We start from the raw sequence: 16,124 nt of genomic DNA on the forward strand, positions 1-16,124 counted from the left end.
AACCACAAGAAGTCCCATAAAACAGGTGTGTTCCGCTGTCTGGTGTGCCAGAAACGCTACTACAACCTCTTGGCTCTGAAGAACCACCAAAGGACCCACTTTGACCTGAAGAGGTATGTCACTGACTCGAGCTCTAACTGTGTGTTTTTTGGACAGATGTCCGAAAACGTGTTGGACGTTTAACTGTTGAAATGGATTTGGAAATGTCTTTGTGTTTCACGTCTGAAAGTTTAGGACAGTGATAGGATAACAAATCATAGCAAGGAGAAAAGAGCAGTGAATTCTGGGATTCTGTCATTTAAACCCAGAGACTTTCACTGACGATTTGAGTAAAGATAAAGGTGAAGTGCAGAAATTTGTTTTGTTTAATGTTGCTGCTGAAGTTTAGCAGGTAAATATGTAGGTTTTTTTAACAAGGCTACACAATATGTGCTACAGTTGTTAGCCTCTCATCAAGGTTTATTAAGGATAATTATTCTTTTTTTTTTTTTTTTAATTTCTACAAATTTGAGGTGTTTTGTCTAATCCAGGAGCTCCAGTCTGTCAGTGTGTCTGTTTCTATAATATATGTAAAGGTTGACATTTGTCTCGGCTTAGTGATCAGAAATCAGTGTGTTGACGTTCAGATGTTTCTGTCAATGGACCAGTGATAGCACTCACACAGTCAGGTATGAGGATGAACTTAAAGGACGAGACCACGAACCTCACGTTGCTGTGTAAATTGACAGAGCTGTTTGCAAACTTTTTGCAAATTGTGTCACTTATCTGATCACTGAATTAAAATCATATGCTAATTCTACACTGACATACAGGAAGAAGACGGTACATTTTTCTGATACTGGGTAAAGAATAAATAATTTACTTGAGGAGGATTTACAGACCACATAGAGACACCGTCTGAACACACACATCCACACTGTCATTGCTGTGCTCTGAAGGCTTTATTGTGTGTGTGTGTGTGTGTGTGTGTGTGAGTGAGAGAGTAATCACTGTGCTTCACTAAAGCTTTGTTTTTGGTTCTGTTCAAAGCCACTGGAAACATTTTAATCTAAACTGAACTCCCTCTAGACATTTTTTCTGACTATGACAAAGCTGGAAACATTCAAACACAGCAAGTTCTTTTTTCTTTTTTTTTTCCCCAAAACTGATGGACAGATGGAGCAGAGTCTCCTTATTGTAGGTCACCACAGCTGTAGTCTGATTAAACTTGATGGAGTTGAACTGTAAAGACGATGCACAGTAGAGGGGAATACTACCACCTGTAGCTCCTGCTATATCTATACTGTATAAAAATGTCCACAGCTGTAGTCTGATTAAACTTGATGGAGTTGAACTGTAAAGACGATGCAGAGTAGAGGGGAATACTACCACTAGGCCGCTCTACCTCCTGCTACATCTGTTCTGTATAAAAATGTCATATAATAAATATTTTGTTAATTAATATTCAATACTTGGCTACATAAAGGTAAGTCAGTTTAACATTTTTTTTATTTTTTAAACATGCAAAATATGACAATAAATACATTCTAATCAACCCATACCAGCCCCCGCCAAAATTCTTTTTTAAACTTTTTTTTTAAACTAGACAGCCTAGCCCCCGCCAAAATATCTTTAAAAAAATTTTTTTTTAAACAAAAAAGACAGCCCATGGTTCAGTATTTGATTTTAATTTTTTTTTTTTTTAAATATCCTTGTACTGTCTTCATCTTTGCCCATTCCTTCCACAGGCACAAGTGTGAAGAATGTGGAAAGGCCTTCAAGATCCAAAAGCAGCTGATTAACCATCTTCGGCTCCATGAGGAGCATCGTGCCAAAGGCCTCGTTAGAACTGGCCCAAATGGTTCCCGCTTCCCACAGCCCGGCCCCTCTCAGATGCAGACCATGAGAGGAGAGTCGTCCAAAAGCCAAGTGATGGGTGTTAAGTACAGCCATCAAGGTTTCAAAAAGCCCTACTCCTCAGCTGGAACCTCCAGGCCGCAAAAATTTGACCCTGCAGAAAGTGGGCGGAGGCCGTTTGCCTGCGATGAGTGTGGGAAGACCTACAGACATGCTGGCAGCCTGGCCAATCACAAGAACCTTCACAAGATCGGAGAGTATCACTGCAACGTCTGCAACTCCACGTACCCAAATAGACTGGCCATGAAAAATCACCTGCGTCTCCATTTTGCTCAAAAAAAGCACAACTGCCAAGAGTGCGGCAAGGGATTTCGCACTCAGAGGCAGCTAGCTACTCACACTACAGCGGGCCTTTGTAAAGGGCCCCAGGGCCCCGGGGCCCAAATGGACTTTGAGTGTGACGGCTGTTGCGAGGGGTTTTCCACAGCGGATGAGCTAGCGGCTCACGACTGTCCGGCGCAGCATCTTCCCTCGTCTTCTTCTACCAGTAGCTCCACCAACATCAGCTTGGAGAGAAGCACGGTGGACTTGGACTCTGATGAGAGACCATATGCTTGCGACCTGTGTAGTTGTGCCTACAAACATGCCAGCTCCTTGCTTAACCACAAGCACACGCACAAGACTGGCAATTTCCGTTGCAACTTCTGCGACAAGCCATACACCAACTACATGGCACTACGCAACCACATGCGAATCCACACTCAGCGGAAGAAGCACATCTGCCTCACGTGCGGGAAAGCTTTCCGACTGGCCAGGTTCCTCCGTAATCATCAGAAGGTCCACGAGGAGGGAGCCACCCCCTTCGGCTGCCCCACTTGTGGAAAGAGCTTCCAGGGAAGATCCGGTCTGGCACGGCATCGCTGCGGGGACAACCAGGTAGGCATGGAGGTCAGGAGGAAGGCCACGGCACCCGCAGGAGAGGGCGAAGAGTGTCGGTACACGTGAGTTCTCGTCAGTTGTTTGTGATTCTTCGTTGAAAAAAATTAGTGAAGATAAAATTAGGTCTCTACATGTCTATTACAGGTATATGATCTCCAATCCGGCTTCCTTGGGACCATACGCTTGCCGGAATTCGGATTTTTCTGAAGTTTGGACAAATTGAATTAGTGGAGATACCAGATAAGTCAACCCCGTTTGCTTTCAGTTAGCATATGCTACACATTTACGTTTTTACTTTTGTAGGTTACCTTCAGTCAAGCATTTCATGTTCAGATGTACTGTTTTCATGCTGTTTTTCTTTGTCACAAATTTCTAGTGTGCTTAGCAAATCTGCAGATATTTTAAGTATTCATGTTGTGTCTTCCTTGCTCCTGTTTAGATGTTAACTGCAGTCTTTGATTTAATTCTTTCATATGCTTGTGACCAATTGTTAGTGGAGAACCTGTAGCACAGGGAGACCAATTGTTAGTGGAGAACCTGTAGCTGTTTGAGCTGGTGAACTGAAAACACAGGCACTGCTCCAGAGTTTTTGAGGCTAGCTGCACTGCACATGTCCAGCGGTTTTGTTCTTGTGTGAGGATTCCTGCCCACCAGCCATGGTTCATTGGTTACTGTTGATTGTTTTTTCGTTATCTGAACACGACTTTGATGTTCACTGGCGTAAACAAATGTTTTCAGATCCTGTGCAGTGCAGAAAGCAGCAATTGCCTCCTAGCTCCACATAAACAACCTTCCTCCCTCCCCTCTTCAGCTCTCCTTCCCCTCTGAGTTGTCTGTTCATTTGATGGTACACCACTTTGTCTTCTTTAAAAGCTCAGAGCCGGATTTCAGATCATATACCTGTATGTACCTCATCTTGGATGAGTCATTTTGTAAAAGTGGTAACCAGTAATTTAGGATTAACTTTGCAGGAATATTAAGCTAATTTCATCAGTTGCTAATCTGTATTCTCCTGTTCCTTCTCTCTTTTCCTCAAATCCTTTTCTCTTCTGCACAGATGTGATCAGTGTGGCCGCTCCTATCGGCATGCTAGCTCCCTGCTAAATCACAAGAACACCCACACTGTTGGCATCTACCACTGCGCAGTGTGCCTAAAGACCTACTCCAACCTCCTTGCCCTCAAGAACCACCGTCGTATTCACTCAGAGATGCGGCGCTACCGCTGCCACGACTGTGGCAAAGCCTTCCGCGTTTCCTCACAACTCCACAACCACAGACGAGTCCACCAGAAGCAGCGGGAGCTGACCTGTCGGTCCTGCCAGCGGGCCTTTCCCACACAGGCAAGTTTTAGGCTCCACATGGAGATCAGCCACGGGCAGACGCCACAGCCCCGCCAGGCCAGAACCCAACAGCCTCGACCGGGCGGCTCCCACGGCCTTGGCTGGGGCTCAGGCCTGGATCTCACCTTGATGCAAGAGCAAGGATTCAACACAAGCGGTGTCACCAAAGCCAGAGGTCGTGGGGGGAATACTGAGGTTGTGAAGGCTCACGTCTGTGACCAGTGTGGGCGCTCTTACCGCCACGCTAGCTCCCTCCTCAACCACAAGAACAGCCACAAGACTGGGACCTACTTCTGCAACTCCTGCCAGAAAGAGTTCCCCAACCTGATGTCTCTGAAGAACCATCGGCGGATCCACACCGAGCCCAAACGTTACCAGTGTCCAGACTGTGGCAAGTCCTTCCGTGTGTCCACGCAACTCATCTGCCACCGTCGTATCCACACCAAGGAGAAACCCTTCTCCTGCCAGCACTGTGACAAGCGCTTCTCCTCCAAGTCTAACCTCAGGCACCACATGAAGGTGCATTGGAGCGGCTCAACACCGCCCCCTCCTGTTGCCATAGGTGCAGCCAACTTCCTGGGCATGCCCGGTGGCCCATTCATATAAACTGGGACAGTGGTGTGGTTGTTATTTGGCAGGTGGTGAATGTCCAGTCTCTAGCCAAGTTTTGTGAGAGTTGCCAAAATGTAGCTCCTGCTCAAACAGCGTCCTTTTTCTCTGAATCGTCATCGTGCGTCCGAGGGACAGGTGATACAGACGGTACAGACACGTGCACTGACTGATGGACAGACAGACAGACAGACAGACAGACAGGTGTAACCCGGGGACACAGAGAGACTTGATGCTACACTCAGCAGCTCTGGAACATTGAACAGAGGTTTTGGGTCTGGATACCTGGGAGCAGCGGTTTCCCTGACGACCCTCTCTGTTCTGAGTCACAGTGTGTCTGCGGGATGTGCTGGTAGGTGGAGATGTTTGGACCTCACTGACATTGACGTTTTGTGTGTGGGTGTCTCAAAGCGCCTTTTTTTGTGCCTCCTTTACACATACGACTTCATCAGCTGCGGCTGAGATGGATTACTGCGATTCAGGAACGGATGAGCAGGACACTTGGTCAGAGGGAAAGGAACTGGACACTGGACGGTTTTGTCTCAATTTGACAATTACTCATACGTTTTCCCACGGGCTCTGGCTCTAATGATTCTTGTTCGTGGTAAGGTGTTGTCACATTTAAGAAGTAGGCGTGGAATAGGCTTAGGTGTGCTGCCTCCTGTGGTCAGTTTGCGTAACTGTAAATGTGGTAATGTGAACAACGGATTGCAGGTTTTCTCCGAGGACTTTGTCATCTAAAAGTTCCAGTGAGAAGAATCCAACAGTAAAGTTGAGGTTTGGAGAGAGGGGGGAGAGATGGGGGGGGCACTCAGTCAGTCCTTAAGATCACTTTAAAGCCGGTACCGATGCCTGTTCAAGGCTCGGGGAAATGAGCTGCTGTCTTACGTTTGTTCAAACTTGTGTCACCAGTGAGCGCAGGTCAGCACTTCCTGTTCATCTACCTGACAAAGTCCCTGACTCTTCCTCAGTTTATGAAGTCTCTCTGTGTGTGTGTGTGTGTGTGTTACAGAACGGCAGCGTTACATTTCCAGATCTCCCATCATGCCGAGGGGCTGTGCAGGTGTTTGTCTTGTATTGTCCTGTTGGATTGTGACATTCACGACTTCTTTCTTACCGAAAGAAGGAAAACAGAGGAGTGACCGTTGTAGTACTGCATTTATTTATATACTCACCTTCTCCTATGTGTCATTATTATTATTATTATTATTATTATTATTATTATTATTATAATTAACTCGTGTAATGGACGGCACTAGTCTGTAGAACGATGTTTGAGTTTAGAGCTTCGATGTATCCCAACCCCTGTGTACTCACTAACGTGGAGACGATGGAGCCGCCGCGGCACGGACTCAAACTCTGAACTCTGAAACTGGAACATTAATTCTCATGATTTGAATTGTTTTTTTATTTGGCCTTTAACCAGTGCTGTTGTGACAGTGAACTCCCCCCCCTCCCCCCCCCCCCCCCCCTCCCCTCGCCATTATCCCTCTCTGTCATATTTATCTCCACCCGCCCAGGCTTCCTGGTTCACTCAGTCAAACGTGGAGATTGGACCAGATGCCACTTGTCCTTTTCTTGTTGTTGTTGTTTTTTTTTTTTATGTGTTTTTTACTCTCAACACCTCTGGTAACCTCTTGTATTTATTGGTGTTTTAATTTTTCCCTTTTTTTTTTTAAGTTAAGTGCTTTTATTTCCACTAGAAGGCAGTAGAGGGCGTGTGTTTAAAAAGAAAAAAAGTGTCATTTTTTTTAAAGACTTGGTGCTAGTTTAAAAAAAAAAAAAAGTTGAAAGCTGTGCAGTGACTGTTCATGTGCTGTGAGAGGTCATGTGACAGAGAGGACGGTGGGTAGAAAAAGTCTACACACCTGCCCTCATCACGTACCTGGTTGGATGTTGACACTGTGATCCGATCTGTTCATTCACGTCACGGATGTTCGACTGTGACGTGAAAGAAAAAGAGAAAGCTGACGTCGTGTGGTTGCATAGGTCTACACAGCGCTGTCGTTACGTTCTTCTGTGAAGAGGCTCGGTTCTGCTCACATTTCACCTCTGGATTTCTGACTGACAGGTTCTAAAAAAAAATTTCATATCTGTTGTTGTTCCTCTGCCTTAGCCGCATCATTTGATTCCGGTGTTCATGCTCTGTCTGGTTGTCAGCTGGAGTTTCAGTAAAAAAAAAAAACAAACAAACTAAATAAAACAAACTGTTCACACCCTCCGTTCAAGACAGTATTGGCTCCCGCCCTGCCCCCCCCCCGTGCCCCAGAATCTCAACTAGAGCACCAGTCACAGCTACGGAGAAACAAGAAACAGCCCCCAAAAAAATTTGCTGATGCCACCAGCAGGCCTCAGTGTCCCTGCTGGGGGTTTTCTCACCTCCTCGTCTGAGACCTGGTGGAGAATATGTGTCAAGTTTAATCTGATTTAGAAAGAGCTTCGTTTTTTGTTTTTTTTTTTTTTCTTCTGATGAATTAAAAATGTGTCCTTCTGTGATGTCACGGTTCGTCCGTCTTGTCTCCACTGTCTCGTCTTCACTGTGTTGGAAACTGCTCTGCAGCCTTCTCTCCTGAGCCTTTTATCCCTTTGATAAATCCGATCCAGTGAGGAGGAAACTCAGCTGAGGTTGTCCAGAGTTGCTGGATGTGCAGTCATTTCAACTCAGGTTGTGTCGACTTATGCAACCCTGTAGTTTGAGTTGAATATTTTTGTCCGGGTCAAAGACTTGCCTTTGTTCTGGATGTTAATGTATATAAAAAAAAAAGACCTGACTGGTGTTTGTTGTTGGAAAAAAAAGAAGGGGTGTGTAAACTTTTCCTCTCCTCGTTTGTCGATGTTTGTTTTGATTTGAACCCCTTTTTCTTTCATGGACTCTGTGTCTCTAAACACTGTCTCTGCTTCACCCTTTTGTTTATGTACAACTGACTATTCTACACTTTTATAAACAATGTTTTGATAATTCATTTCTTAACAGAAAATCTTGTCCATATTCTATAACCTACAGGCTGAGTACGGAAAAATAAATAGTTAGGAAAAATGAGGAGAACTATTTTTATTTTTTGTTGTTGTTGTTTTATTCCGACAGCAGTCGTCGCTTCACGTGAAAAATAACTACAACAACAACTACAACATCTAAGATTTAGTTTTAGTCTGACAATTTTTTGTTTTTAACCTGTTGGCTTTGCAGAGCTTCCACTGAAACAATGTTCACTTTTTTCCCCATCCATCCATCCATCCGTCCATCCGTCCATCCATCCATCCATCCATCCGTCCATCCATCCATCTTTCCATGTAACCACCAACGTGTCCTTCCATGCGACCATTAAACTTGTTTCGCAAAACAATGAAAACATGCAGGGGCTTAAGAGCCACAGCGCCACCTGCAGGCCAGAGGAAGAGAGCTACGTACGGTGCCTCTGTATGAACTCTACGTAATCTTTCCTCCGCACAGTTGACCACAGTAACGGTGCTGTATTAGACGCTGTATTAGACGCTTATGGACGGAGCCAGAAACTTTTATTAAAGTTGAACACGGGAACCAGAGATTTTATAGAAACATTGAATTTTTTTTTTTGTCATGGTACAGTACCAGCTGCTGGTTGATTTTTACAAACACTGCTGGTGTTTTTAATACACAGAATATCAGACATTAAATAATTAAAGCGTGGGTCAAATCAGTGACTGATTAAAGCCAATCAGTGGGTGGAGAGATTAATTGGTGCGATCCATAAAAGTGATCAAATTGATAAGTGATAAGAAAGTGATCGATCAAAATGACTTGATAGAAAGATAAAGACAAAGATCAAAGGAAGCTCCGACTCAGGATACACTTAACAATCCTTTTCTTTATTCATTTTTATGTATCATTTCAGTTTGTCCGTCGTCTTTTTTTTTTTCAACTTTTATTTGAAATTAAAATTTTCTGACACTTATAAAAGACAGCATCTGCATAGAGTTGTCATCTTTAAAGATCCGTGGAGGGGGGGGCGGGGTGAGGGCGGGGTTGTTGGATAAAAGGGGCGGGGAATACTGGCACATCACATGAACTAAACAGAACAGCCAACAGCAGTACGAGAGAAGGGGAGGGGCGTGTCCTGAATAGGGGAGGGGGGCGGGGCGACAGGTCGCTTTTACATTACACTACGCACACATACACGCACACAAAAAAATAAAAAATAACGGGACACAAGTTGCATTTCCCGGAAAAGTTGCTCCGCAGTCATTAAAGTCTCTGTCCTCCGAACTTTTACACGTTTTGTTTTTATTCACTCGTGTCTTTGTCTGCCGTGTTCTCCCCCAGAGTCAGTGGTGATTGGTTCCTTTGCGCGTATCGTAGGAAGCATCGTTAGCTTGGCTCTTGCACAAGGGGGCGGAGCTCGCCGGCAAGGTCACGGGGGGGGGGGGGGGGGGGGGGGCCCCCGCCTCATTTGAAGGAAAAGCCCTTGTTCCTCAGAATATTGCACACTTCGCTGTGATAGGCCTGTGTGAGGCGGGAAACCGGCTGACTCCGCCCCCTTTCCTTAGGTTTTTTTTTTCTTTTCTTTTCCTTAGAGCGGGGGAAATGGTAGTTGGTTGTTAGAAATGTTAAATGAATTGTGTCTTTAACAAAACACTTTCAGTTTGTTAGACCAAATTAGCTTGTTGGGATTCTGTTCGAGGTTTTCCTTCTAGTTTTTTTGGCGTTTTTTTACGTGAACTCTGGGGAGAAGCAAACGTGAAAAGAGACCGAGTTTCAGTTTGACCTGATTGGCTGGTTAGCGAGTCGTGGTTGAGAGACACCGGAACAAACAGTATAAACAGAGAGAGAGAGAGAGAGAGAGAGTGCGGGCAATCAGAACCTCTGGTTTAGCCTGAATTTTCCTAAATATGGAGGGAAGCACTTTCATCAGAGGACCCAGTGGGCGGAGCCTCTGGAACTGAAATGATTGACAGATGTGAGGTTGGTGCTGCATTTACACCACAAAAAAAATTAAATTAAAAAATCACTGTAAAACAACTCGTGACATCACGTCTGACGGGTTGTCGTATTTGTGACAACCTGTCAAAGGTGGGTGTAACATCTCTCTCTCTCTCTCTCTGTCTCTCTCCCTCTCTCCCCCAGGACCACAGACAACAATAGAGACAACGCTGGGTGGAGCTAATATCGGAGGAGAAAAGAGACGTAAGTGTGGGAAAAACTTTGTCGGGAATAAATATCTGCTTAGATTTATACATAGACATGCATTTTTCTCTCTTTGAACTTATTTACAATAATTACAGAACACAAAGTTATTCCAGTTTCAGTTTGACAAAAATTTGCGAGCATTCAATATTCAATATTACTACTATTATAAACGATAACGTAACACTCTGCTCAACCACCTCACTTCCTGTTTGTTCACATCCGCGTGAAGCCGCGCCTTCCCTACCGAAGTTTTACTGCATTTCTTCTTCTTTTATGGTAATAATAACAATAATAATAATAATAATCATCATCGTCATCACAAAATGTCACTGTATGGGCGTGGTTTGCCACATTGGCCCCTCCCCCTGTCCTCTCCCTCAAGGCTAAAACACTGATTCAGACCCAATACTGTCTCGTGCGATGCGTGTGACGTAACATCGAGTGAGTCTTCGTCAGGAGAAGACCGGGGAAACCGTGCAGCGGTGGCAGCGCACGATACAGAGCAGAACCGCCGGCAGCTTTTGGTTTCTTTGCTAATGTTTTTTTTTTCAGGAAGACACGAAAATAAATAAATAAGTAAAGAGTTAAACTGTCAAACAGCGAATTGAGAAATCTGGAGTTAGTTGAGTCAGATATTAAAAAAAAAAAAAAAAACGATATATCGTTGTTCTGAAAACAACTGCAACTGTGGCCAGATCGGTGTTTTAAAACTCGCTGTCACAGAAAAACTCATTCCCGAAGTTTTTTGTTGTTTTTTTCTGCCATGCGTGCACTGCTACGACTAGAATGTTAATCTTGCTGCCACCTGCTGACACATTTAGGAAAATGCAGTTTGTGAGATTGTTCATATCATTTGTGTCTAAAACTGTGAGTGTAGATGAAAAGCTGCAGTTTAACCTGCACATCTGCTGCAACTAACAGAAAAAATATATATATATATGAATGTCACAATGATTGACAGCAACTTTTTTTTTCTTCTTAGTCCAATTTTTTAGGATAACTGGAATAAAACTGTAATACTGATTAGTGAGTATTAACGCAATGTTGCCCAATAAGGACGTCAAAACAACTTTGCTAGCTTCATCGGAAATCAAAAATAACAAAAGAAGAATTGCATTAAAAAAAATAACATTAAACAGCAGAAACGTCTGCTGGCTAACGAGAGACCGAGCTCTGTTGCGGAGCAACATGTTGTGATGCTAGGTTTGTCAACTCGTTCTGTGGACTAATATCCTTGGCAGCCATCTTTGTTTGTGGAGTGTAGCGAGCTCCTGCAGCTCAAAGCCCAAATGTGGAGAAACGGGTTCGTGGGTCAGTTGGTGTCTGATGAAGACGAGCGTTAACACCAAACAGTTACGACAACAGAAGACGTAGAGCGCTTACATCGCCTGATTTTCTAACTTCAAAAAGAAAAAGAAAAAAAATCCAACATCTTTAAAGCGGGAGTGCTGGACTGGTTTTTGTGTGTGATACATCAGTGGCTGTGGACAGGAGAAGGTGCTACGGCGCTTTGTAGTTACGTTATAATTTTTTTCTTTTTTTTTTTCTTGTTTGATTTTAACAAAACTTTGTAAACTCGACTTGCGTTGTGCTCTTAATTTTCAGTGGCAAACATTTGACAACGGAGGGGGAGGTGCAAAAAAAACAAAAACAAAACTGCTTTGGTTCGTTACTTATAAATGACAACAGTGATGGTGGCGTCGCTAATATTTCCACAATTCCACAATTCAATTTTTCTATTAAAAAAGTGAGTTGTCAAATTTACTGAAAAGGGCCAGGTGGATGCTAATGCGCTAATGCCAGTCCACAGCCAGAAGGACGGATGCCATAACCTGGTCTGAACGGATGACGAATGGCCCACTTTGGCATTAAGACAACCGACGCCCGTGTCGGCTCTGTCACATCCAACCGCCCATGTTGGCTTTCCATCGGCCGTTGAATGTCACACATTGAACACTGGACGCTGAGCCTTAATCTGCAAAGCAACAAGCAGCTAACAACAAGGAGCTAAAATGATCTTAGCGTTTGAAACGTAAAAGAAAAACATAAAAGTGTTTGTCGGACACTATACAACATCAACATCGGGATATGTAAAAAAAAAAAAAAGAAGAGGAATTTGGAGATGGGATAAACCAACGATGGCTCCGATGAGATCTAAAGTGCAAGACGATGTGGAGGGTGACGTCAGATTGAGGTTACAAAAACACATCATGCAAACTCCACAACGCTCTGCATGCCACTTTAAAATATTATTATTATTGTTATTGGTATTACACACAACAGGAATGGGCGGGGTCAAACTCCACATCCTGAATGCCATCATCATCATTTTTTTTTTCAAACAACGACGGAACAAAAGGTCAAGGGAAGACAAAAGGATCTGAACTGAACACTCGGACAAACTTCTTCAGAGTCACCTGGAACGTTTTCAAGATCGTACCTAGATTGTCCGAGTTTTCTGTTGCCAGAGGAGGGAGGAGTGCGGGAAAGGGGCGGGGCCAGATGGACGCTATCCACCACAGCGTAAAACAGAAAACACACACTCATGCGGCAAAGGAAGGTCAGTGTTTTCACGAGCTGGCTGGTGCTACGACGACCATGTCAACGCAATTGCTGCCGCCGCTAAACCACGAACACCGAAAAAAAGGAAAACATGACCGAAGCATTGCTTTAACGATCAACAACCTTCCAGAACGTTAACCATATAGTGATGAAAGACGAGAGACAAAAGTGTCTGTATCTAAGAGCAGCCGTAAGTAAGGCAGAACCTTCAGGTTTGTATCGATTCTTGACGTAAAGTTTGTATTCTGTAGGTCACAACATCTGACAAGGTATCGTTAAAGACATGATGAGGTCATAGACGCTGACGACACGACAGCAGAGAAAAAAAGTCATGACGTTTTTTGAAACTATGCATGAGTGGACGGAGCGAATATATTTACGAATTATACTGCTAGTGCACTCATTATTTCTTTTTTCGATGTAGAAACCACGACTTCCAAGTCCATGTGGACGATCCTGGAAGTGCCGAGGTTTCACGAAGATATCTGACGATAGATGGAAACTTTTCTTTTTTAACATTACGCTAACATTACACACAACAGGAATGGGCGGGGTCAAACTCCACATCCTGAATGCCATCATCATCATTTTTTTTTTCAAACAACGACGGAACAAAAGGTCAAGGGAAGACAAAAGGATCTGAACTGAACACTCGGACAAACTTCTTCAGAGTCACCTGGAACGTTTTCAAGATCGTACCTAGATTGTCCGAGTTTTCTGTTGCCAGAGGAGGGAGGAGTGCGGGAAAGGGGCGGGGCCAGATGGACGCTATCCACCACAGCGTAAAACAGAAAACACACACTCATGCGGCAAAGGAAGGTCAGTGTTTTCACGAGCTGGCTGGTGCTACGACGACCATGTCAACGCAATTGCTGCCGCCGCTAAACCACGAACACCGAAAAAAAGGAAAACATGACCGAAGCATTGCTTTAACGATCAACAACCTTCCAGAACGTTAACCATATAGTGATGAAAGACGAGAGACAAAAGTGTCTGTATCTAAGAGCAGCCGTAAGTAAGGCAGAACCTTCAGGTTTGTATCGATTCTTGACGTAAAGTTTGTATTCTGTAGGTCACAACATCTGACAAGGTATCGTTAAAGACATGATGAGGTCATAGACGCTGACGACACGACAGCAGAGAAAAAAAGTCATGACGTTTTTTGAAACTATGCATGAGTGGACGGAGCGAATATATTTACGAATTATACTGCTAGTGCACTCATTATTTCTTTTTTCGATGTAGAAACCACGACTTCCAAGTCCATGTGGACGATCCTGGAAGTGCCGAGGTTTCACGAAGATATCTGACGATAGATGGAAACTTTTCTTTTTTAACATTACGCTAACATTACTCTGTTGATACGACTCTAGCCTTTTGGAGCATTAAAATCGTATCTCAGATGCAAAAACAAACTTGTAAAGGTGTTATACACTTTGCGTAAGGAACAGTGCTCAGAAGCAGCTAGCATTCATCCTGGTATGGCTAAAATCTTCGGCTAATGACACTACGTTAGGCTAGCATCTGTTTACAGCATAGCTGATTTTGACTTTCGAGCCACAGGATTGTTTTCATCTGACCCAAACCTTGCTGAGTCTGGACCAAACTAGCCAAGACTTGTTTCAAGGAAAACAACTGTGTTTCACTGCTGTGTGCGGAGCTTTGAGTCATCGTCTGATTTGACAAAATATTTGGACTACTGTTGTACTGTTGCCCGCTCCTAATTGACTGCAGTGTCACTGGGCGCCCCCTGTGAACTTTAATGGATTGGTGTCAAAATTGACAGTAGAGATTTGACAACATGCAGATCGCATTGCCGGCAACTTTTTGACGTAGAGATTTGACAACATGCAGATCGCACTGCCGGCAACTTTTTGTTACGAGTTTAAACGCTAGTTTTGGTGTCAACCGGTTTTATTCTTCCGCTTGAGTACGTGAAATAAAAAGAAGATGGAGGAGGTGAAGCCTCTGTCCGAGAATCTTTGGCACAGTGTTTCAGAGCAAAGGATGTTTCGGAATCAGTTACAAACAAGGCGAACATCGGATCGAGGAATGTTGAGCGTGTCTGTTGCGGGCAGTACTGGATCGGTTCTGGAACCTGATAGGACCTGCCTTTAATCGATGATTTCTAATTAAATAATTGGTGAAAATTCCTGACTCAGTCAAGATATCGGACGTCCAAAAGAAAAGCTGGTTGAACTAAGAACGCTCCGCACATTTGTTACATGGACTTGAGGTTCAATTTTAGGATGATTTCGATATTCGTTAAAGGACGATGGGAAGAGGAGGCGGAACATGGACACTTCCTGTGGTAAAAGCTGCGCAGTGAGAAGTTTGTATTGTTTTTACTGGCTGGTGAACACATGGGTACAGACCAGTTTGGAGTAGCTACTTTGTTTACACTCGTCAGTGAAGAAACTTAAGGTTGTGGTAGCAACAGACACGAACGTTGGTTTCTGGAATATCACCCTCGACCGACCACGCTGTGTCACTGCCCTCAAAAACAAAACTAAACAAAAAGAACTCAAAACAACTAAACACAAAAGTAAAGCCACGTCGTGAGGTGCTATCTGGTAGCATTAGCTAACATCAGAAATGTATGGTACTGTTGGCTCATCCTCGCCGTAATTTGGATGTCTTTTAGTCGTCTACGATTTGAAGATTTTTTTTTTTACTTTTGAACCCCACCCGACCCCGTCACGTTTCCATGTATCTGTGGCTGGACTTTTAGCATAGCCTAGCCTAGCTTAGCTTCTTTGCTAAATGTTTTTTGTCTTGCATTTGTGTTTCAAGTTTTTTCTTGTTTTTTTGTCGTTGTTGGTGTGTATTTTCTCTGCTGGCGTCCGTCGGTCATTCGCGTAGTAGGTCGGTCAGTCATGTGGTGGTTGTCAGTCATCACGGCGGCAGGGGGTGGAGCCTCTTAGAATCCCAGTGTGCCACCAATGGTCGATGCCAGGACCACTCCCAGGATGACACAGCAGATGATGATCATGATCTTCTTCTGCAGGGTGAGAAACAGAGAAGTGAGAGACGTCAGTGTGGGCGCCACCTAGTGGTAAAAACAGCCTGAGTCCCACTCTTAATTTTAGTTTTGATTAGATTTGGTTTATGTTAAGGTCAGGTTTTTACATTTTTTTTAATTTTGCAATTGATAACGCTTAGAAACATTTTTTTGGCTAACTTCTTAGCCGTTCCGCGGTCATTCTCCGCGTGCACTGACCTTGCGAGCCTGGCTCTGATATTTCACAGCCTTCTTGGTGTCAGAAACAGCTCGCTCCACGTAGTCGACAGAGTGTTCCACATTGTATTCAATTCTGTCGATCATTTCCCCCTGTGGACAAACCAAGACATACCGTGAAGGTACCAGGCCAAAGCAGTCGCACACCGATCCCGGTGGTGGCACGTGCTTACCTGGCTCTCCACTAGCATGGCCATGTCCACGAACATGTCATGCAGCTCACGAATGCTGTTTTCCAGCTTAATGATCTCCGTGTGCCTGGTCTCAATCTCATTTAGCGCCTGCTTCGTCATCTGGGAGTCCATTTTAATCTGCGGAGAAGGTGGAGTTTAGGCAAACAGGGTGAAGTTTCAGCCCAAAAAAATATTTAAAAAAAAAAGTTTCATTCTGGAGCAGACCCTGAACCAAAACTTTAGTTTTATTAAGGTGTTAGCAT

At 44.0% G+C, this 16,124-nt stretch overlaps 3 protein-coding genes and 1 long non-coding RNA gene across 9 annotated transcripts in view; 1 reads left to right on the top strand and 3 right to left on the bottom strand.

The window, feature by feature from the left end:
- Nucleotides 1–9,466, top strand: part of LOC103393483 (zinc finger protein 883) — a 15,869-nt gene extending 6,403 nt beyond the window's left edge. The window contains exons 2-3 of the mRNA XM_025064620.1: nt 1,728–2,837; nt 3,833–9,466. Coding sequence (XP_024920388.1) covers nt 1,873–2,837; nt 3,833–4,721 — 1,854 coding nt within the window. The 5' untranslated portion in view covers nt 1,728–1,872 and the 3' untranslated portion in view covers nt 4,722–9,466. The remainder of the gene's footprint in view (nt 1–1,727; nt 2,838–3,832) is intronic.
- The window catches only part of LOC103393431 (RNA binding protein fox-1 homolog 1), a 363,631-nt gene that overhangs the window by 274,148 nt on the left and 73,359 nt on the right, over nt 1–16,124 (bottom strand). The window lies entirely within an intron of this gene.
- Nucleotides 3,190–3,583, bottom strand: LOC112488426 (uncharacterized). Its single transcript, XR_003052454.1, has 2 exons — nt 3,313–3,583; nt 3,190–3,277 (listed from the first exon to the last, which is right to left on the bottom strand). It is a non-coding gene; the product is annotated as an uncharacterized LOC112488426 (long non-coding RNA).
- Nucleotides 14,783–16,124, bottom strand: part of stx1b (syntaxin 1B) — a 10,094-nt gene continuing 8,752 nt past the window's right edge. The window contains exons 8-10 of the mRNA XM_008330411.3: nt 15,862–15,999; nt 15,671–15,781; nt 14,783–15,451 (exon numbers count right to left, since the gene is read on the bottom strand). Of these exons, the coding sequence (XP_008328633.1) occupies nt 15,371–15,451; nt 15,671–15,781; nt 15,862–15,999 (330 nt within the window). The 3' untranslated portion in view covers nt 14,783–15,370. The remainder of the gene's footprint in view (nt 15,452–15,670; nt 15,782–15,861; nt 16,000–16,124) is intronic.

The sequence above is a fragment of the Cynoglossus semilaevis genome, chromosome 17 (genome assembly GCF_000523025.1).
Source record: "Cynoglossus semilaevis isolate Cse_v1.0 chromosome 17, Cse_v1.0, whole genome shotgun sequence".
NCBI classification, from domain to species: domain Eukaryota; kingdom Metazoa; phylum Chordata; class Actinopteri; order Pleuronectiformes; family Cynoglossidae; genus Cynoglossus; species Cynoglossus semilaevis.